This window comes from Siphateles boraxobius, unplaced genomic scaffold (assembly GCF_051911475.1).
Source record: "Siphateles boraxobius isolate OS27281-9 unplaced genomic scaffold, OSU_SipBor_1 142, whole genome shotgun sequence".
Classification (NCBI taxonomy): domain Eukaryota; kingdom Metazoa; phylum Chordata; class Actinopteri; order Cypriniformes; family Leuciscidae; genus Siphateles; species Siphateles boraxobius.
In genome coordinates this window covers 292381-320000 of record NW_027508747.1, presented here as the reverse complement: position 1 = coordinate 320000, position 27620 = coordinate 292381, and the positions used below count along the sequence as shown (strand labels likewise).

Here is a 27620-nt window from a genome sequence, read left to right as displayed (position 1 = left end):
CCAATTGCTCATGAAGTTAAAAAGCAAACGAGAACACTGAGATGTCACAGGGACGCAGACGACTGTGGTGTGGCGCTCGCCCTCACTGTGGCATGCTGGGACATGACACGTCTCTGATCATTTCTCTGTCTGTGAGATCAGGGTCTCACTGTGTGGCCCATGTGCTGTTTTAGTGGAACATCAGTTAAGTAGATGAACAGGAATGGCGTGTTGACAAAACTGTGGTCGAGATGAAAAGGAGGAGTTGAGAGAGAACTTGGTTGCACACATTTCAATATTTGTTTTTGTATGGTATAATCAACACTGGTAATTAACATGCAGAATGACTGCAATTAGCAAAATACAACTCATTCGTCTCGGATTTTAAACATGTCATCACTGTTTAACATTTATCTATTTGCGTGGGAGAGTGAAATATTATATTCGAAAATGTAATGTAAATCATAGTGCGTTCTTATTATCCCATTAGGGATGCTGAAACATTTCTCTTGGACTGGAAAAAGGTTGGAGCCACTGATGGGGGATGGCTGGTGTTTGACATCACAGCCACCAGTAACCACTGGCTCCTGAACCCTCAGCAGAACATGGGCCTTCAGCTCTGTGTGGAGACCACTGACGGTAAGACCCTCACAGCAGATCCACGGTTACATGAGGATAGAGACACAAACACACAGCAGATCCACCTTTACATGAGCATAGACACACACACACACAGCAGATCCACCTTTACATGAGGATAGAGACACAAACACACACAGCAGATCCACGGTTACATGAGAATAGAGACACACACACACAGCAGATCCACGGTTACATGAGGATAGAGACACAAACACACAGCAGATCCACCTTTACATGAGGATAGAGACACACACACACAGCAGATCCACCTTTACATGAGGATAGAGACACACACACACAGCAGATCCACCTTTACATGAGGATAGAGACACAAACACACAGCAGATCCACGGTTACATGAGGATAGAGACACAACACAAACAGCAGATCCACCTTTACATGAGGATAGAGACACACACACACAGCAGATCCACCTTTACATGAGGATAGAGACACACACACACAGCAGATACACCTTTACATGACGATAGAGACACACACACACAGCAGATCCACGGTTACATGAGGATAGAGACACACACACACAGCAGATCCACGGTTACATGAGGATAGAGACACACACACAGCAGATCCACGGTTACATGAGGATAGAGACACACACACACAGCAGATCCACCTTTACATGAGGATAGAGACACACACACACAGCAGATCCACCTTTACATGAGGATAAAGACACACACACACAGCAGATCCACGGTTACATGAGGATAGAGACACACACACACAGCAGATCCACGGTTACATGAGGATAGAGACACACACACACAGCAGATCCACCTGTACATGAGTTAGACACACACACACACAGCAGATCCACCTTTACATGAGGATAGAGACACACACACACAGCAGATCCACCTTTACATGAGGATAGAGACACACACACACAGCAGATCCACCTTTACATGAGGATAGAGACACAAACACACAGCAGATCCACCTTTACATGAGGATAGAGACACACACACACAGCAGATCCACAGTTACATGAGGATAGAGACACACACTCAGCAGATCCACCTTTACATGAGGATAGAGACACACACACACACAGCAGATCCACCTTTACATGAGGATAGAGACACACACTCAGCAGATCCACCTTTACATGAGGATAGAGACACACACACACAGCAGATCCACCTTTACATGAGGCTAGAGACACAAACACACAAAGCAGATCCACCTTTACATGAGGATAGAGACACACACACACAGCAGATCCACGGTTACATGAGGATAGAGACACAACACACACAGCAGATCCACATTTACATGAGGATAGAGACACACACACACAGCAGATCCACCTTTACATGAGGATAGAGACACACACACACAGCAGATCCACGGTTACATGAGGATAGAGACACAACACACACAGCAGATCCACGGTTACATGAGGATAGAGACACACACACACAGCAGATCCACCTGTACATGAGGATAGACACACACACACACACACACACACACACACACACACACACACACACACACACACACACAGCAGATCCACCTTTACATGAGGATAGAGACACAACACACACAGCAGATCCACCTTTACATGAGGATAGACACACACACACACACACAGCAGATCCACGGTTACATGAGGATAGAGACACACACACACAGCAGATCCACCTTTACATGAGGATAGAGACACACACACACAGCAGATCCACCTTTACATGAGGATAGAGACACACACACAGCAGATCCACCTGTACATGAGGATAGACACACACACACACACACACACACACACACACACACACACACACACACAGCAGATCCACCTTTACATGAGGATAGAGACACACACACACAGCAGATCCACCTTTACATGACGATAGAGACACACACACACAGCAGATCCACGGTTACATGAGGATAGAGACACACACACAGCAGATCCACGGTTACATGAGGATAGAGACACACACACAGCAGATCCACGGTTACATGAGGATAGAGACACACACACACAGCAGATCCACCTTTACATGAGGATAGAGACACACACACACAGCAGATCCACCTTTACATGAGGATAGAGACACACACACACAGCAGATCCACCTTTACATGAGGATAGAGACACACACACACAGCAGATCCACGGTTACATGAGGATAGAGACACACACACACAGCAGATCCACCTTTACATGAGGATAGAGACACACACACACAGCAGATCCACCTTTACATGACGATAGAGACACACACACACACAGCAGATCCACGGTTACATGAGGATAGAGACACACACACACAGCAGATCCACGGTTACATGAGGATAGAGACACACACACACAAAAGATCCACCTGTACATGAGGATAGACACACACACACAGCAGATCCACCTTTACATGAGGATAGAGACACACACACACAGCAGATCCACGGTTACATGAGGATAGAGACACAACACACACAGCAGATCCACCTTTACATGAGGATAGAGACACACACACACAGCAGATCCACCTTTACATGAGGATAGAGACACACACACACAGCAGATCCACGGTTACATGAGGATAGAGACACACACACACAGCAGATCCACCTTTACATGAGGATAGAGACACACACACACAGCAGATCCACCTTTACATGACGATAGAGACACAAACACACACAGCAGATCCACGGTTACATGAGGATAGAGACACAACACACACAGCAGATCCACCTTTACATGAGGATAGAGACACACACACAGCAGATCCACCTGTACATGAGGATAGACACACACACACAGCAGATCCACGGTTACATGAGGATAGAGACACACACACACAGCAGATCCACCTTTACATGAGGATAGAGACACACACACACAGCAGATCCACGGTTACATGAGGATAGAGACACACACACACAGCAGATCCACGGTTACATGAGGATAGAGACACACACACACAGCAGATCCACCTTTACATGAGGATAGAGACACACACACACAGCAGATCCACCTTTACATGAGGATAGAGACACACACACACAGCAGATCCACGGTTACATGAGGATAGAGACACACACACACAGCAGATCCACCTGTACATGAGGATAGAGACACACACACACAGCAGATCCACCTTTACATGAGGATAGAGACACACACACACAGCAGATCCACCTTTACATGAGGATAGAGACACACACACACAGCAGATCCACGGTTACATGAGGATAGAGACACACACACACAGCAGATCCACGGTTACATGAGGATAGAGACACACACACACAGCAGATCCACCTTTACATGAGGATAGAGACACACACACACAGCAGATCCACCTTTACATGAGGATAGAGACACACACACACAGCAGATCCACCTTTACATGAGGATAGAGACACACACACACAGCAGATCCACCTTTACATGAGGATAGAGACACACACACACAGCAGATCCACGGTTACATGAGGATAGAGACACACACACACAGCAGATCCACGGTTACATGAGGATAGAGACACACACACACAGCAGATCCACCTTTACATGACGATAGAGACACACACACACAGCAGATCCACGGTTACATGAGGATAGAGACACACACACACAGCAGATCCACCTTTACATGAGGATAGACACACACACACACACACACACAGCAGATCCACCTTTACATGAGGATAGAGACACACACACACAGCAGATCCACGGTTACATGAGGATAGAGACACACACACACAGCAGATCCACGGTTACATGAGGATAGAGACACACACACACAGCAGATCCACCTTTACATGAGGATAGAGACACACACACACAGCAGATCCACCTTTACATGGCGATAGAGACACACACACACAGCAGATCCACGGTTACATGAGGATAGAGACACACACACACAGCAGATCCACCTGTACATGAGGATAGACACACACACACACACACACACACACAGCAGATCCACCTTTACATGAGGATAGAGACACACACACACAGCAGATCCACCTTTACATGAGGATAGAGACACACACACACAGCAGATCCACGGTTACATGAGGATAGAGACACACACACACAGCAGATCCACGGTTACATGAGGATAGAGACACACACACACAGCAGATCCACCTGTACATGAGGATAGACACACACACACACACAGCAGATCCACCTTTACATGAGGATAGAGACACACACACACAGCAGATCCACCTTTACATGAGGATAGAGACACACACACACAGCAGATCCACCTTTACATGAGGATAGAGACACACACACACAGCAGATCCACCTTTACATGAGGATAGAGACACACACACACAGCAGATCCACGGTTACATGAGGATAGAGACACACACACACAGCAGATCCACCTTTACATGAGGATAGAGACACACACACACAGCAGATCCACGGTTACATGAGGATAGAGACACACACACACAGCAGATCCACCTTTACATGACGATAGAGACACAAACACACACAGCAGATCCACGGTTACATGAGGATAGAGACACAACACACACAGCAGATCCACCTTTACATGAGGATAGAGACACACACACACAGCAGATCCACCTGTACATGAGGATAGAGACACAACACACACAGCAGATCCACCTTTACATGAGGATAGAGACACACACACACAGCAGATCCACGGTTACATGAGGATAGAGACACAACACACACAGCAGATCCACCTTTACATGAGGATAGAGACACACACACACAGCAGATCCACGGTTACATGAGGATAGAGACACAACACACAGCAGATCCACCTTTACATGAGGATAGAGACACACACACACAGCAGATCCACGGTTACATGAGGATAGAGACACACACACACAGCAGATCCACGGTTACATGAGGATAGAGACACACACACACAGCAGATCCACCTTTACATGAGGATAGAGACACACACACACAGCAGATCCACCTTTACATGAGGATAGAGACACACACACACAGCAGATCCACCTTTACATGAGGATAGAGACACACACACACAGCAGATCCACCTGTACACGAGGATAGACACACACGCACACACACACACACACAGCAGATCCACGGTTACATGAGGATAGAGACACACACACACAGCAGATCCACCTTTACATGAGGATAGAGACACACACACACAGCAGATCCACGGTTACATGAGGATAGAGACACACACACACAGCAGATCCACCTGTACATGAGGATAGAGACACACACACACAGCAGATCCACCTTTACATGAGGATAGAGACACACACACACAGCAGATCCACCTTTACATGAGGATAGAGACACAAACACACAGCAGATCCACCTTTACATGAGGATAGAGACACACACACACAGCAGATCCACCTTTACATGAGGATAGACACACACACACAGCAGATCCACGGTTACATGAGGATAGAGACACAAACACACAGCAGATCCACCTTTACATGAGGATAGACACACACACACACAGCAGATCCACGGTTACATGAGGATAGAGACACACACACACAGCAGATCCACCTTTACATGAGGATAGAGACACACACACACAGCAGATCCACCTTTACATGAGGATAGAGACACACACACACAGCAGATCCACCTTTACATGAGGATAGAGACACACACACACAGCAGATCCACCTTTACATGAGGATAGAGACACACACACACAGCAGATCCACGGTTACATGAGGATAGAGACACACACACACAGCAGATCCACCTTTACATGACGATAGAGACACACACACACAGCAGATCCACGGTTACATGAGGATAGAGACACACACACACAGCAGATCCACCTTTACATGAGGATAGAGACACACACACACACAGCAGATCCACCTTTACATGAGGATAGAGACACACACACACAGCAGATCCACGGTTACATGAGGATAGAGACACACACACACAGCAGATCCACGGTTACATGAGGATAGAGAGACACACACACAGCAGATCCACCTTTACATGAGGATAGAGACACACACACACAGCAGATCCACGGTTACATGAGGATAGAGACACACACACACAGCAGATCCACCTTTACATGAGGATAGAGACACACACACACAGCAGATCCACGGTTACATGAGGATAGAGACACACACACACAGCAGATCCACCTTTACATGAGGATAGAGACACACACACACAGCAGATCCACCTTTACATGACGATAGAGACACACACACACAGCAGATCCACCTTTACATGAGGATAGAGACACACACACACAGCAGATCCACCTTTACATGACGATAGAGACACACACACACACAGCAGATCCACGGTTACATGAGGATAGAGACACAAACACACAGCAGATCCACGGTTACATGAGGATAGAGACACACACACACAGCAGATCCACCTTTACATGAGGATAGAGACACAAACACACAGCAGATCCACGGTTACATGAGGATAGAGACACACACACACAGCAGATCCACGGTTACATGAGGATAGAGACACAAACACACAGCAGATCCACCTTTACATGAGGATAGAGACACACACACACAGCAGATCCACCTTTACATGAGGATAGAGACACACACACACACAGCAGATCCACCTTTACATGAGGATAGAGACACACACACACAGCAGATCCACCTTTACATGAGGATAGAGACACACACACACAGCAGATCCACCTGTACATGAGGATAGACACACACACACACACACACACACACACACACACACACACACACACACACACACACACACACACACAGCAGATCCACCTTTACATGAGGATAGAGACACACACACACAGCAGATCCACCTTTACATGAGGATAGAGACACACACACACAGCAGATCCACGGTTACATGAGGATAGAGACACACACACACAAACAGCAGATCCACCTTTACATGAGGATAGAGACACACACACACAGCAGATCCACCTTTACATGAGGATAGAGACACACACACACAGCAGATCCACCTTTACATGAGGATAGAGACACACACACACAGCAGATCCACCTGTACACGAGGATAGACACACACGCACACACACACACACAGCAGATCCACCTTTACATGAGGATAGAGACACACACACAGCAGATCCACCTTTACATGACGATAGAGACACACACACACAGCAGATCCACGGTTACATGAGGATAGAGACACACACACACAGCAGATCCACCTGTACATGAGGATAGAGACACACACACACAGCAGATCTACGGTTACATGAGGATAGAGACACAACACACACAGCAGATCCACCTTTACATGAGGATAGAGACACACACACACAGCAGATCCACGGTTACATGAGGATAGAGACACACACACACAGCAGATCCACCTTTACATGAGGATAGAGACACACACACACAGCAGTTCCACGGTTACATGAGGATAGAGACACACACACACAGCAGATCCACCTTTACATGAGGATAGACACACACACACACAGCAGATCCACCTTTACATGAGGATAGACACAACACACACAGCAGATCCACCTTTACATGAGGATAGAGACACACACACACAGCAGTTCCACGGTTACATGAGGATAGAGACACACACACACAGCAGATCCACCTTTACATGAGGATAGACACACACACACACAGCAGATCCACCTTTACATGAGGATAGAGACACACACACACAGCAGTTCCACGGTTAGATGAGGATAGAGACACACACACACAGCAGATCCACCTTTACATGAGGATAGAGACACAAACACACAGCAGATCCACGGTTACATGAGGATAGAGACACACACACACAGCAGATCCACCTTTACATGAGGATAGAGACACACACACACAGCAGATCCACGGTTACATGAGGATAGAGACACACACACACACACACACACACACACACACACACACACACACACACACACACACACACACACACACACACACACACACACACACACACACAGCAGATCCACCTTTACATGAGGATAGAGACACACACACACAGCAGTTCCACGGTTACATGAGGATAGAGACACACACACACAGCAGATCCACCTTTACATGAGGATAGAGACACACACACACAGCAGATCCACCTTTACATGAGGATAGAGACACACACACACAGCAGATCCACCTTTACATGAGGATAGAGACACACACACACAGCAGATCCACCTTTACATGAGGATAGAGACACACACACACAGCAGTTCCACGGTTAGATGAGGATAGAGACACACACACACAGCAGATCCACCTTTACATGAGGATAGAGACACACACACACAGCAGATCCACGGTTACATGAGGATAGACACACACACACACACACACACACACACACACACACACACACACACACACACACACACACACACACAGCAGATCCACCTTTACATGAGGATAGAGACACACACACACAGCAGATCCACGGTTACATGAGGATAGAGACACACACACACAGCAGATCCACGGTTACATGAGGATAGAGACACACACACACAGCAGTTCCACGGTTAGATGAGGATAGAGACACACACACACAGCAGATCCACCTTTACATGAGGATAGAGACACACACACACAGCAGATCCACGGTTACATGAGGATAGACACACACACACACACACACACACACACACACACACACACACACACACACACACACAGCAGATCCACCTTTACATGAGGATAGAGACACACACACACAGCAGATCCACCTTTACATGAGGATAGAGACACACACACACAGCAGATCCACCTTTACATGAGGATAGACACACACACACACACACAGCAGATCCACCTTTACATGAGGATAGAGACACACACACACAGCAGATCCACCTTTACATGAGGATAGAGACACACACACACAGCAGATCCACGGTTACATGAGGATAGAGACACACACACACAGCAGATCCACCTTTACATGAGGATAGAGACACAACACACACAGCAGATCCACCTTTACATGAGGATAGACACACACACACACACAGCAGATCCACGGTTACATGAGGATAGAGACACACACACACAGCAGATCCACCTTTACATGAGGATAGAGACACACACACACAGCAGATCCACCTTTACATGAGGATAGAGACACACACACACAGCAGATCCACCTTTACATGAGGATAGAGACACACACACACAGCAGATCCACCTGTACATGAGGATAGACACACACACACACACACACACACACACACACAGCAGATCCACCTTTACATGAGGATAGAGACACACACACACAGCAGATCCACCTTTACATGAGGATAGAGACACACACACACAGCAGATCCACCTTTACATGACGATAGAGACACACACACACAGCAGATCCACGGTTACATGAGGATAGAGACACACACACAGCAGATCCACGGTTACATGAGGATAGAGACACACACACACAGCAGATCCACCTTTACATGAGGATAGAGACACACACACACAGCAGATCCACCTTTACATGAGGATAGAGACACACACACACAGCAGATCCACGGTTACATGAGGATAGAGACACACACACACAGCAGATCCACGGTTACATGAGGATAGAGACACACACACACAGCAGATCCACCTGTACATGAGTTAGACACACACACACACACAGCAGATCCACCTTTACATGACGATAGAGACACACACACACAGCAGATCCACCTTTACATGAGGATAGAGACACACACACACAGCAGATCCACCTTTACATGACGATAGAGACACACACACACACAGCAGATCCACGGTTACATGAGGATAGAGACACAAACACACAGCAGATCCACCTTTACGTGAGGATAGAGACACAAACACACAGCAGATCCACCTTTACATGAGGATAGAGACACACACACACACAGCAGATCCACGGTTACATGAGGATAGAGACACACACACACAGCAGATCCACCTTTACATGAGGATAGAGACACACACACACAGCAGATCCACGGTTACATGAGGATAGAGACACACACACACAGCAGATCCACCTTTACATGAGGATAGAGACACACACACACAGCAGATCCACCTTTACATGACGATAGAGACACACACACACAGCAGATCCACCTTTACATGAGGATAGAGACACACACACACAGCAGATCCACCTTTACATGACGATAGAGACACACACACACACAGCAGATCCACGGTTACATGAGGATAGAGACACAAACACACAGCAGATCCACCTTTACGTGAGGATAGAGACACAAACACACAGCAGATCCACGGTTACATGAGGATAGAGACACACACACACAGCAGATCCACCTTTACATGAGGATAGAGACACAAACACACAGCAGATCCACGGTTACATGAGGATAGAGACACACACACACAGCAGATCCACGGTTACATGAGGATAGAGACACAAACACACAGCAGATCCACCTTTACATGAGGATAGAGACACACACACACAGCAGATCCACCTTTACATGAGGATAGAGACACACACACACACAGCAGATCCACCTTTACATGAGGATAGAGACACACACACACAGCAGATCCACCTTTACATGAGGATAGAGACACACACACACAGCAGATCCACCTGTACATGAGGATAGACACACACACACACACACACACACACACACACACACACACACAGCAGATCCACCTTTACATGAGGATAGAGACACACACACACAGCAGATCCACCTTTACATGAGGATAGAGACACAAACACACAGCAGATCCACGGTTACATGAGGATAGAGACACACACACACAGCAGATCCACGGTTACATGAGGATAGAGACACAACACAAACAGCAGATCCACCTTTACATGAGGATAGAGACACACACACACAGCAGATCCACCTTTACATGAGGATAGAGACACACACACACAGCAGATCCACCTTTACATGAGGATAGAGACACACACACACAGCAGATCCACCTGTACACGAGGATAGACACACACGCACACACACACACACAGCAGATCCACCTTTACATGAGGATAGAGACACACACACAGCAGATCCACCTTTACATGACGATAGAGACACACACACACAGCAGATCCACGGTTACATGAGGATAGAGACACACACACACAGCAGATCCACCTGTACATGAGGATAGAGACACACACACACAGCAGATCTACGGTTACATGAGGATAGAGACACAACACACACAGCAGATCCACCTTTACATGAGGATAGAGACACACACACACAGCAGATCCACGGTTACATGAGGATAGAGGCACACACACACAGCAGATCCACCTTTACATGAGGATAGAGACACACACACACAGCAGTTCCACGGTTACATGAGGATAGAGACACACACACACAGCAGATCCACCTTTACATGAGGATAGACACACACACACACAGCAGATCCACCTTTACATGAGGATAGACACAACACACACAGCAGATCCACCTTTACATGAGGATAGAGACACACACACACAGCAGTTCCACGGTTACATGAGGATAGAGACACACACACACAGCAGATCCACCTTTACATGAGGATAGACACACACACACACAGCAGATCCACCTTTACATGAGGATAGAGACACACACACACAGCAGTTCCACGGTTAGATGAGGATAGAGACACACACACACAGCAGATCCACCTTTACATGAGGATAGAGACACAAACACACAGCAGATCCACGGTTACATGAGGATAGAGACACACACACACAGCAGATCCACGGTTACATGAGGATAGAGACACAACAGACACAGCAGATCCACCTTTACATGAGGATAGAGACACACACACACAGCAGATCCACGGTTACATGAGGATAGAGACACACACACACAGCAGATCCACGGTTACATGAGGATAGAGACACACACACACAGCAGTTCCACGGTTAGATGAGGATAGAGACACACACACACAGCAGATCCACCTATACATGAGGATAGAGACACACACACACAGCAGATCCACGGTTACATGAGGATAGAGACACAACAGACACAGCAGATCCACCTTTACATGAGGATAGAGACACACACACACAGCAGATCCACGGTTACATGAGGATAGAGACACACACACACAGCAGATCCACGGTTACATGAGGATAGAGACACACACACACAGCAGTTCCACGGTTAGATGAGGATAGAGACACACACACACAGCAGATCCACCTTTACATGAGGATAGAGACACACACACACAGCAGATCCACGGTTACATGAGGATAGAGACACACACACACACACACACACACACACACACACACACACACACACACACACACACACACACACACACACACACACACACACACACACACACACACAGCAGATCCACCTTTACATGAGGATAGAGACACACACACACAGCAGTTCCACGGTTACATGAGGATAGAGACACACACACACAGCAGATCCACCTTTACATGAGGATAGAGACACACACACACAGCAGATCCACCTTTACATGAGGATAGAGACACACACACACATCAGATCCACCTTTACATGAGGATAGAGACACACACACACAGCAGATCCACCTTTACATGAGGATAGAGACACACACACACAGCAGTTCCACGGTTAGATGAGGATAGAGACACACACACACAGCAGATCCACCTTTACATGAGGATAGAGACACACACACACAGCAGATCCACGGTTACATGAGGATAGACACACACACACACACACACACACACACACACACACACACACAGCAGATCCACCTTTACATGAGGATAGAGACACACACACACAGCAGATCCACGGTTACATGAGGATAGAGACACACACACACAGCAGATCCACGGTTACATGAGGATAGAGACACACACACACAGCAGTTCCACGGTTAGATGAGGATAGAGACACACACACACAGCAGATCCACCTTTACATGAGGATAGAGACACACACACACAGCAGATCCACGGTTACATGAGGATAGACACACACACACACACACACACACACACACACACACACACACACACACACACACAGCAGATCCACCTTTACATGAGGATAGAGACACACACACACAGCAGATCCACCTTTACATGAGGATAGAGACACACACACACAGCAGATCCACCTTTACATGAGGATAGACACACACACACACACACAGCAGATCCACCTTTACATGAGGATAGAGACACACACACACAGCAGATCCACCTTTACATGAGGATAGAGACACACACACACAGCAGATCCACCTTTACATGAGGATAGAGACACAACACACACAGCAGATCCACCTTTACATGAGGATAGACACACACACACACACAGCAGATCAACGGTTACATGAGGATAGAGACACACACACACAGCAGATCCACCTTTACATGAGGATAGAGACACACACACACAGCAGATCCACCTTTACATGAGGATAGAGACACACACACACAGCAGATCCACCTTTACATGAGGATAGAGACACACACACACAGCAGATCCACCTGTACATGAGGATAGACACACACACACACACACACACACACACACACAGCAGATCCACCTTTACATGAGGATAGAGACACACACACACAGCAGATACACCTTTACATGACGATAGAGACACACACACACAGCAGATCCACGGTTACATGAGGATAGAGACACACACACAGCAGATCCACGGTTACATGAGGATAGAGACACACACACACAGCAGATCCACCTTTACATGAGGATAGAGACACACACACACAGCAGATCCACCTTTACATGAGGATAGAGACACACACACACAGCAGATCCACGGTTACATGAGGATAGAGACACACACACACAGCAGATCCACGGTTACATGAGGATAGAGACACACACACACAGCAGATCCACCTGTACATGAGTTAGACACACACACACACACAGCAGATCCACCTTTACATGAGGATAGAGACACACACACACAGCAGATCCACGGTTACATGAGGATAGAGACACACACACACAGCAGATCCACCTTTACATGAGGATAGAGACACACACACACAGCAGATCCACCTTTACATGAGGCTAGAGACACAAACACACACAGCAGATCCACGGTTACATGAGGATAGAGACACACACACACAGCAGATCCACCTTTACATGAGGATAGAGACACACACACACAGCAGATCCACCTTTACATGAGGATAGAGACACACACACACAGCAGATCCACGGTTACATGAGGATAGAGACACAACACACACAGCAGATCCACCTTTACATGACGATAGAGACACAACACACACAGCAGATCCACCTTTACATGAGGATAGAGACACACACACACAGCAGATCCACGGTTACATGAGGATAGAGACACACACACACAGCAGATCCACCTGTACATGAGGATAGACACACACACACACACACACACACACACACACACACACACACACACACACACACACACACACACACACACACACACACACACACACACACACACACACACACACACAGCAGATCCACCTTTACATGAGGATAGAGACACAACACACACAGCAGATCCACCTTTACATGAGGATAGACACACACACACACACACACACACACACAGCAGATCCACGGTTACATGAGGATAGAGACACACACACACAGCAGATCCACCTTTACATGAGGATAGAGACACACACACACAGCAGATCCACCTTTACATGAGGATAGAGACAAACACACACAGCAGATCCACCTTTACATGAGGATAGAGACACACACACACAGCAGATCCACCTGTACATGAGGATAGACACACACACACACACACACACACACACACACACACACACACACACACACACACACACACAGCAGATCCACCTTTACATGAGGATAGAGACACACACACACAGCAGATCCACCTTTACATGACGATAGAGACACACACACACAGCAGATCCACCTTTACATGAGGATAGAGACACACACACACAGCAGATCCACGGTTACATGAGGATAGAGACACACACACACACAGCAGATCCACCTTTACATGAGGATAGAGACACACACACACAGCAGATCCACGGTTACATGAGGATAGAGACACACACACACAGCAGATCCACCTGTACATGAGGATAGACACACACACACACACACACACACACACACACACACACACACACACACACACACACACACACACACACACACACACACACAGCAGATCCACCTTTACATGAGGATAGAGACACAACACACACAGCAGATCCACCTTTACATGAGGATAGACACACACACACACACACAGCAGATCCACGGTTACATGAGGATAGAGACACACACACACAGCAGATCCACCTTTACATGAGGATAGAGACACACACACACAGCAGATCCACCTTTACATGAGGATAGAGACACACACACACAGCAGATCCACCTTTACATGAGGATAGAGACACACACACACAGCAGATCCACCTGTACATGAGGATAGACACACACACACACACACACACACACACACACACACACACACACACACACACACACACACACAGCAGATCCACCTTTACATGAGGATAGAGACACACACACACAGCAGATCCACCTTTACATGACGATAGAGACACACACACACAGCAGATCCACGGTTACATGAGGATAGAGACACACACACAGCAGATCCACGGTTACATGAGGATAGAGACACACACACAGCAGATCCACGGTTACATGAGGATAGAGACACACACACACAGCAGATCCACCTTTACATGAGGATAGAGACACACACACACAGCAGATCCACCTTTACATGAGGATAGAGACACACACACACAGCAGATCCACCTTTATATGAGGATAGAGACACACACACACAGCAGATCCACGGTTACATGAGGTTAGAGACACACACACACACAGCAGATCCACCTTTACATGAGGATAGAGACACACACACACAGCAGATCCACCTTTACATGACGATAGAGACACACACACACACAGCAGATCCACGGTTACATGAGGATAGAGACACACACACACAGCAGATCCACCTGTACATGAGGATAGACACACACACACACACACAGCAGATCCACCTTTACATGAGGATAGAGACACACACACACAGCAGATCCACCTTTACATGAGGATAGAGACACACACACACAGCAGATCCACGGTTACATGAGGATAGAGACACAACACACACAGCAGATCCACCTTTACATGAGGATAGAGACACACACACACAGCAGATCCACCTTTACATGAGGATAGAGACACACACACACAGCAGATCCACGGTTACATGAGGATAGAGACACACACACACAGCAGATCCACCTTTACATGAGGATAGAGACACACACACACAGCAGATCCACCTTTACATGACGATAGAGACACAAACACACACAGCAGATCCACGGTTACATGAGGATAGAGACACAACACACACAGCAGATCCACCTTTACATGAGGATAGAGACACACACACACAGCAGATCCACCTGTACATGAGGATAGAGACACAACACACACAGCAGATCCACCTTTACATGAGGATAGAGACACACACACACAGCAGATCCACCTTTACATGAGGATAGAGACACACACACACAGCAGATCCACCTTTACATGACGATAGAGACACACACACACACAGCAGATCCACGGTTACATGAGGATAGAGACACACACACACAGCAGATCCACCTGTACATGAGGATAGACACACACACACACACACAGCAGATCCACCTTTACATGAGGATAGAGACACACACACACAGCAGATCCACCTTTACATGAGGATAGAGACACACACACACAGCAGATCCACGGTTACATGAGGATAGAGACACAACACACACAGCAGATCCACCTTTACATGAGGATAGAGACACACACACACAGCAGATCCACCTTTACATGAGGATAGAGACACACACACACAGCAGATCCACGGTTACATGAGGATAGAGACACACACACACAGCAGATCCACCTTTACATGAGGATAGAGACACACACACACAGCAGATCCACCTTTACATGACGATAGAGACACAAACACACACAGCAGATCCACGGTTACATGAGGATAGAGACACAACACACACAGCAGATCCACCTTTACATGAGGATAGAGACACACACACACAGCAGATCCACCTGTACATGAGGATAGAGACACAACACACACAGCAGATCCACCTTTACATGAGGATAGAGACACACACACACAGCAGATCCACGGTTACATGAGGATAGAGACACACACACACAGCAGATCCACCTTTACATGAGGATAGAGACACACACACACAGCAGATCCACCTTTACATGAGGATAGAGACACACACACACAGCAGATCCACGGTTACATGAGGATAGAGACACACACACACAGCAGATCCACCTTTACATGAGGATAGAGACACACACACACAGCAGATCCACGGTTACATGAGGATAGAGACACACACACACAGCAGATCCACGGTTACATGAGGATAGAGACACACACACACAGCAGATCCACCTTTACATGAGGATAGAGACACACACACACAGCAGATCCACGGTTACATGAGGATAGAGACACACACACACAGCAGATCCACCTGTACATGAGGATAGAGACACACACACACAGCAGATCCACCTTTACATGAGGATAGAGACACACACACACAGCAGATCCACGGTTACATGAGGATAGAGACACACACACACAGCAGATCCACCTTTACATGAGGATAGAGACACAAACACACACAGCAGATCCACGGTTACATGAGGATAGAGACACACACACACAGCAGATCCACCTTTACATGAGGATAGAGACACACACACACAGCAGATCCACGGTTACATGAGGATAGAGACACACACACACAGCAGATCCACCTTTACATGAGGATAGAGACACACACACACAGCAGATCCACCTTTACATGAGGATAGAGACACACACACACAGCAGATCCACCTTTACATGAGGATAGAGACACACACACACAGCAGATCCACGGTTACATGAGGATAGAGACACACACACACAGCAGATCCACGGTTACATGAGGATAGAGACACACACACACAGCAGATCCACCTTTACATGACGATAGAGACACACACACACAGCAGATCCACCTTTACATGACGATAGAGACACACACACACAGCAGATCCACGGTTACATGAGGATAGAGACACACACACACAGCAGATCCACCTTTACATGAGGATAGAGACACACACACACAGCAGATCCACCTTTACATGACGATAGAGACACACACACACAGCAGATCCACGGTTACATGAGGATAGAGACACACACACACAGCAGATCCACCTGTACATGAGGATAGACACACACACACACACAGCAGATCCACCTTTACATGAGGATAGAGACACACACACACAGCAGATCCACCTTTACATGAGGATAGAGACACACACACACAGCAGATCCACGGTTACATGAGGATAGAGACACAACACACACAGCAGATCCACCTTTACATGAGGATAGAGACACACACACACAGCAGATCCACCTTTACATGAGGATAGAGACACACACACACAGCAGATCCACGGTTACATGAGGATAGAGACACACACACACAGCAGATCCACCTTTACATGAGGATAGAGACACACACACACAGCAGATCCACCTTTACATGACGATAGAGACACAAACACACACAGCAGATCCACGGTTACATGAGGATAGAGACACAACACACACAGCAGATCCACCTTTACATGAGGATAGAGACACACACACACAGCAGATCCACCTGTACATGAGGATAGAACCACAACACACACAGCAGATCCACCTTTACATGAGGATAGAGACACACACACACAGCAGATCCACGGTTACATGAGGATAGAGACACACACACACAGCAGTTCCACGGTTACATGAGGATAGAGACACACACACACAGCAGATCCACCTTTACATGAGGATAGAGACACACACACACAGCAGATCCACCTTTACATGAGGATAGAGACACACACACACAGCAGATCCACGGTTACATGAGGATAGAGACACACACACACAGCAGATCCACCTGTACATGAGGATAGAGACACACACACACAGCAGATCCACGGTTACATGAGGATAGAGACACACACACACAGCAGATCCACCTTTACATGAGGATAGAGACACACACACACAGCAGATCCACCTTTACATGAGGATAGAGACACACACACACAGCAGATCCACCTTTACATGAGGATAGAGACACACACACACAGCAGATCCACCTTTACATGAGGATAGAGACACACACACACAGCAGATCCACCTTTACATGAGGATAGAGACACACACACACAGCAGATCCACCTTTACATGAGGATAGAGACACACACACACAGCAGATCCACGGTTACATGAGGATAGAGACACACACACACAGCAGATCCACCTTTACATGAGGATAGAGACACACACACACAGTAGATCCACGGTTACATGAGGATAGAGACACACACACACAGCAGATCCATGGTTAGATGAGGATAGACACACACACACACAGCAGATCCACCTTTACATGAGGATAGAGACACACACACACAGCAGATCCACGGATACATGAGGATAGAGACACACACACACAGCAGATCCACCTTTACATGAGGATAGAGACACACACACACAGCAGATCCACGGTTACATGAGGATAGAGACACACACACACAGCAGATCCACCTTTACATGAGGATAGAGACACACACACACAGCAGATCCACCTTTACATGAGGATAGAGACACACACACACAGCAGATCCACCTTTACATGAGGATAGAGACACACACACACAGCAGATCCACCTTTACATGAGGATAGAGACACACACACACAGCAGATCCACCTTTACATGAGGATAGACACACACACACAGCAGATCCACCTTTACATGAGGATAGAGACACACACACACAGCAGATCCACCTGTACATGAGGATAGACACACACACACACACACACAGCAGATCCACGGTTACATGAGGATAGAGACACACACACACAGCAGATCCACGGTTACATGACGATAGAGACACACACACACAGCAGATCCACCTTTACATGACGATAGAGACACACACACACAGCAGATCCACCTGTACATGAGGATAGACACACACACACACACAGCAGATCCACCTTTACATGAGGATAGAGACACACACACACAGCAGATCCACCTTTACATGAGGATAGAGACACACACACACAGCAGATCCACGGTTACATGACGATAGAGACACACACACACAGCAGATCCACCTTTACATGACGATAGAGACACACACACACAGCAGATCCACCTGTACATGAGGATAGACACACACACACAGCAGATCCACCTTTACATGAGGATAGAGACACACACACACAGCAGATCCACCTTTACATGAGGATAGAGACACACACACACAGCAGATCCACGGTTACATGAGGATAGAGACACACACACACAGCAGATCCACCTTTACATGAGGATAGAGACACACACACACAGCAGATCCACCTTTACATGAGGATAGAGACACACACACACAGCAGATCCACCTTTACATGAGGATAGAGACACACACACACAGCAGATCCACCTTTACATGAGGATAGAGACACACACACACAGCAGATCCACCTTTACATGAGGATAGAGACACACACACACAACAGATCCACCTGTACATGAGGATAGACACACACACACACACAGCACATCCACCTTTACATGAGGATAGAGACACACACACACAGCAGATCCACGGTTACATGAGGATAGAGACACACACACACAGCAGATCCACGGTTACATGAGGATAGAGACACACACACACAGCAGATCCACGGTTACATGAGGATAGAGACACACACACACAGCAGATCCACCTTTACATGAGGATAGAGACACACACACACAGCAGATCCACCTTTACATGAGGATAGAGACACACACACACAGCAGATCCACCTTTACATGAGGATAGAGACACACACACACAGCAGATCCACCTTTACATGAGGATAGAGACACACACACACAGCAGATCCACCTTTACATGAGGATAGAGACACACACACACAGCAGATCCACCTTTACATGAGGATAGAGACACACACACATTTCACTGGAGAAATCTCTGACGGAGCTTTACAAACTTCATGCAGATTCTGTACAGTCAAATTCCAGGACTTTCAAGGACCTTTTTTTCTTTCAAGGACTACAAATCAGAGATCTCGTTTATCGAATCATATATTTCTTTATTATCTTTAAATTCTAAAAAAAGGCAAATTGATAAATAAAAATATCTTTCTTTATTATCTTTAAATTCATTCTGGGGAATGAGATGGGATGAAAAATTATGTGTCAATGTTTTTGGATTCTCTCGCAAATGTTTTGAAACGTGTATAAACGTGTAAATACATCACCTTGAAATAAAGTGTTTCTGGAAATACAGCTGCCGACCTGTGGCAAGAAACATAGTTTGTGACATGTGGACTTGAATGGATCGTGATCTTGGTCATAATAAGCAAGCTAACATGCAGGACAATCTATGTCTGTCATTCCATATATAAACTTCATTCTACGTCCTTTAGTTGTCAAGAGAATTAAAATGCCTTTTATGAAGATTGAAACCTGCAACTGAATCTAACATCTGGAAATAAAGCAAAACAATGAAGATCAAAAGTAATGAAGTTGTCCTCAGAAGCCATGTTCGTTATTTACAGCAATAATCTGACATGAATTAAATCCCAAACCGGTTATTTAACAGTTGTAATTAGTCATTAACGACAGTTTTATATTGTTGAACCAGTGTGGTTTGAACGACGGATATGCAATAAAGTTACAACGGTTTCTAAACCACCCAGATGATTTCTCCAAGGATGAATTACACTACGCTGGTTAAACAGGGAGTTACATCATTGTACGAGAAACGCAAACTGTGAATGTGGGATGTGTTTTGCATTTAGTGGGACTTTACATTGGATGTCTGCCAGGTTAATGCTACTCTATGTTACTCATTTGTTGGGGAATTTATTGAATAATAACCATCACTGGTCACTTTAATAGCGCTGTCATATTTTAGTGTTCTTTCCTGCAGACGGCCTTTTGTTGTTTTCAATTATTGTTGCATTCCCTTTTTACTGGAAATAAGGACCATGAAATGCATCTGGTTTAACTTTCATCCACAGAGTCATTATATTAGCTTCAAAACTGAAAGGTTTACCAATGTGAGACTCCACAGAAGTATCATCTTTGAGTCACGACTACACCCAGTTTTTCCTCTTTCATAAATGGGAACCTGATGCCATGAAGTTGTCAGCTTTTTAGGATCAGTTTCAGTCCTCTCCCTCTCAGTTTGACATTCAGACAATCACTACAGCATCTGTGCGGACCATAGAAACTGTCGTAAACAGTTGTGGTGATTTAGCCACCCAGGACGAGGTTTTGGTGTCTTAATCATGGCCGTTTGTCTAACATTGATCCCTGTAATCGGATGCATGCATCTGTTTTTCAGGTAGAAGCATCAACATGAAATCTGCTGGCATCATCGGAAGGAACGGACCTCAGTCCAAACAGCCGTTCCTGGTGGCTTTTTTCAAAGCCAGTGAGGTTCTGCTTCGTTCTGTAAGAGCAGCCGGAGGCAAGAGGAAGAGTCACAACAGAAACAAAAGCAAAGCGCAACCGAAATCTTCACCAGCTATTAAAAGTGGAGGTACAGTGCAGTTTTCCAAAACTCAAAACATTCAGAGTCGCCCCTTAAAGGATAATTCCGGTATTTAGCACTTTGAGTCTGTTTTCTAGTTTGTTTTGGATGAACTAGAGTGGTGGACACAGAAATTTTGACGATGGGTCCTGTCTCGACTTTTTGACTCTTTTAGAATCGCCTTTGACCACTTCAGAGTGGCTGTCTACCGGCATGCACAAACATGTCCTTAAAACAACACTTTAAGGGATAGTTCACCCAAAAATGAAAGTTCTGTCAGTATTTACTCTCCCTCATGTTGTTCAACTCCGTAAGACCTTCGTTCATCTTCGGGACACGAATTAAGATATTTTTGATGAAATCTGAGAGCTGGATCACTCCTCCATAGGCTTCTGAGGGATTGACACTTGCCGGCCCCGAAAAGTTATTAACCCTCTGGGGACTAAGCTCTTTTTGGTCCGTTTTCTCTATTTTTACATTTGGGCTTATAAACTATATGTAATGGAGATGGAACACTATGTGTTTGGTATCTATGGATTCAGAAGACCCTAAGCTAACATAAGCACACACGTAATATGTTTATAAAGGAAGTATGAGTGAAAATGTACCATAAACTAGAGAATTTCAAAAACGGTGTAATTGTTAAATAAAATGTGCAAAGAACAATGAAAAATTTAACTTTATTTACAAATAGTCCCAGGTGTTTTTTTTAGGAATGCTTAGAATTTTCTAAGCAATGCTTTCTCCTTGTCACTCTCCAGTAATTGTTCCAGAGCTTGTTCCACCGTAAATCGTTTACTGCTTGCCATCATAAAAGTGCTAAAACAATAAATAATGCTATAATTGTATGTGTATATATATATATATATATTATAATTGCTCTGTCTCTCTCTCATTTCTCTGTGCACTCACGCTCCGTAAAGCCTTGTTTATACTCGACGCGTCCGTTCGCTTTCTGTCGTCTCTGCCACTCAACGCTGTTTGTGTAATAGTATATAGTACCTCCCCTTGCAAGGCAACAGAGTCCTCCGATTTGCTAGAATACGTCATGGTAACCTTCCTCTGATTGGGTAAGAATAATATTCCTCCATCGGCAATTTTTCCATTGGTTGTTGCTCGTGAATCTGCCAAACAACATCGATTTCATTGGCCTTTGACGAAGTGGTATTGCGCAACAAGGAAGTGTGTATACAAGCCGGGTAAGTTTGTTATCACTGTTTTCAGCGGAATCTGAGGAAGACGGCAAAAAAGACCGCACCTCTCTATCATTAATAGTTTTTAAGATAATTACACATTTGTAAAAGTATGTCATTTTGGGCGGTACCGCCCAATCCGTCCCCAGAGGGTTAAAGACATCGTTAAAATAGTCCAAGTGACTACAGTGGCTCAATCTTAAGTTTATCAAACGACAAGAATACTTTTTGTGCGCAAAAAAAACTAAAATAATGACTTCATTTCAACTATTCATTTGCTTCTCTGTGGGCCCTATCCTATTTAACTAACTATCCCTTTAACGTTCGTTTTCAAAACTGTGGAACTCACCGAGTGGTTTGTGGTGTTCGTTGATGATTAAAAACAAATATATCGGCAGCAATGTATGATTTCGATCCATGTTATTTGCTATAGTGGAACTATTTTTTCAGATACCTCACAACCGCGTATAAACTTCCGCTCGATATTTGAGTCTGAAGCGTTAGCACACTCCCGACCACTTGATAGCGGTAGCGCAGTAATATCAACGAGCAATGAGTCCTCCAACAGAAATCAATGCGATTTTACAAAATGTCAAATAAAACACGACAGAAACTGTATTTCGCTACGCTACTTGTTTTGGAACATCAACGAACAGCACTAACCACTCAATGAGTTGCACAGTTTTGAAAACGAATGTTAAGGTTTATTTTTAAGGACATGTTTGTGCATGCCGGTAGACAGCCACTCTGAAGCGGTCAGAGGCGATTCTAAAACAGTCAAAAAGTCAAGACAGGACCCATCGTCAAAATTTCTGTGTCCACCACTCTAGTTCATCCAAAACAAAATAGAAAACAGACTCAAAGTGTTAAATACCGGAATTATCCTTTAAGGTGCTGTAAGCAATGTTAGCCATTTCTCAAACTTCCACCAAACAAACCAGCTAAAGTTCACTCACTTACGTCTGATACATGCACAAAAAAACTGTAAAGCAGTTTTTCTATCTCACAACCTCTTGCCTGATTGTTAGTTTTACGCAAGGAAGAGCAAGTAAGATTACTACGATAACACTTTATTTTACAGTTCTGTTCATCATGTGCTTATTATTATATATATTATATATAGTTATTGTACTTATTATAGTACAATAACTGGGTAATAACTAGGTATTAACCCTGAACCTACCCCTAAACCCATTCAGTCACTTTATATTACCCATTGCTTTCTTAGGTAAGGGCTAGGGGTTGCACAGACTAGTCAACATGTCACATGACGCATTAAACTTGACGTCGACTAGTCGCTGATCATGTGATTTTGACACTAATAACACAGCCGCCTTGCAGAAGACCTTCAGACTGTTCTGACTTAGTGTGCTATATCTTTCTAACTGACCGGAGTTAGGTTTTCATATAAATTACGATCAAAAATCCCATTGATTTACACTGGCTGTAATACTAATGCAGGATAATAAATATTTGAAGTCCACTCTAACACTCCGTTTCCATCAGTTAAAATGACAAATAAAAGCATACTCCTAGAGTGCTCCACTTGTTATGTTTGTTTATACCAAATGGATACTCAATGTTGATCAGGTGAATGCACCTTTTAAACAGTTTATTCTTTGAAACTGAACGTTCTAGCATATATTTCTTTCTGATTTCGAAGTAAAACCCACAGCTTCACCAGTAGAGGCGCTGTACAGACAGGTAGGACTCATTCACACAGGCAATCACTCCCTCATTATAATGCATTCAAATCTTACTGTGCTACTTTATCAGTATCTGATTTAGAATGAGCAGAAATTTGTGAGAAATATAATGACCCATAGACAAAATAACTGAAAAATAAGATGTTATGTAGGAGCAATAGCGTATGGGCAGCGTTCTGACGTTTGGTGACCTGAGTCTCGGCTCGAGGTTCAGGTTAACCAAGTCAACATTAAGTTTTCAACAAACTTTAGCATCTAGTTGTGGCACGTTGCAAAGCATTCCCATCTGCATGTTTTTATCAATGACGTCATTAGAGATTATTTGATATCGACTCAATTGAAAGTCGAATTTAAAGAATCTGGGGTCGTGCAACTCCTAGTAAGGACACTGGATGTTTACGTACTGTCAAATAAAGTGCAACCATCAATGCAATGATCACTGGATTCTCTAAATTTGTCAGAATAGTGGCATTAAACAAACATCAATTCAACTAGAAATACCATTGTTTTTTTGTCTTTTTTGTTGTCTGTGAAATAATGGTGTTATTTCTGGATGAACAGATATTCTGATCTAAACATCTACATAACCTTTCAACTGAAGGACCACTGTCCTGTAGAGTTTAGCTCCAAACCTGATCAAGCACGCCTAATCCTGCTAATCAATGTCTTCAGTATTAACTTCTGTGCTGGTGTTTTGGAGCTGGTTGGAGCTTCTGTACACTGTGCAGGATAATCGCCCTCCAGGAGCAGAGTTTAACACATGTTTTTACATGTCAAGTTCAGGCCTAACACCAGGGTTCTACATCAGTGTTATTCACTTACCATTTTCCTTTTTTTGGTGCTTTCTGTATAACTTGTGGAGAATTTTGCACCATTATTTCAGTTATTTTTCCACACCAGTTGAACATAATGCTATCAAGTGTTTCAGATAAAACACATGGTAAATGGTAAAACACATTACTTGTGTCAGTCACAAGTATGGCTATTGTTTCTAAGTGGGTAGTGCTAGGCCTGAATAAGCTGCAATGTGGAAAAAGTCAGTAAACCAAAATCCTCAAAATGATTGACAGGTAGAGCACCTCAATGTCTTCTGAATGCAGCTGGTTAGCGTCTTTTATCATTTAAATGGACAATAACCCCAAAATCAGCTACTGCACAGAGCTAAATTTCATCTCCTGTCCCAGGAAGGAAAAAAGGGAAAATATGGCATTGTTAAAACATTCATCTATATATAACATACTTACAATTTAAAACATCACACCTAATTTAAAAAATACAATGCTAGTAATAA

The 27620-nt window shown here is 45.2% G+C and overlaps 1 protein-coding gene across 2 annotated transcripts in view; it reads left to right on the top strand.

The window, feature by feature from the left end:
• The window catches only part of bmp5 (bone morphogenetic protein 5), a 54992-nt gene that overhangs the window by 24782 nt on the left and 2590 nt on the right, over positions 1–27620 (top strand). For both annotated transcript variants that reach the window (XM_077230328.1, XM_077230329.1), the window contains exons 3-4: positions 470–618; positions 23242–23439. In XM_077230328.1, the coding sequence (XP_077086443.1) occupies positions 470–618; positions 23242–23439 (347 nt within the window). The remainder of the gene's footprint in view (positions 1–469; positions 619–23241; positions 23440–27620) is intronic.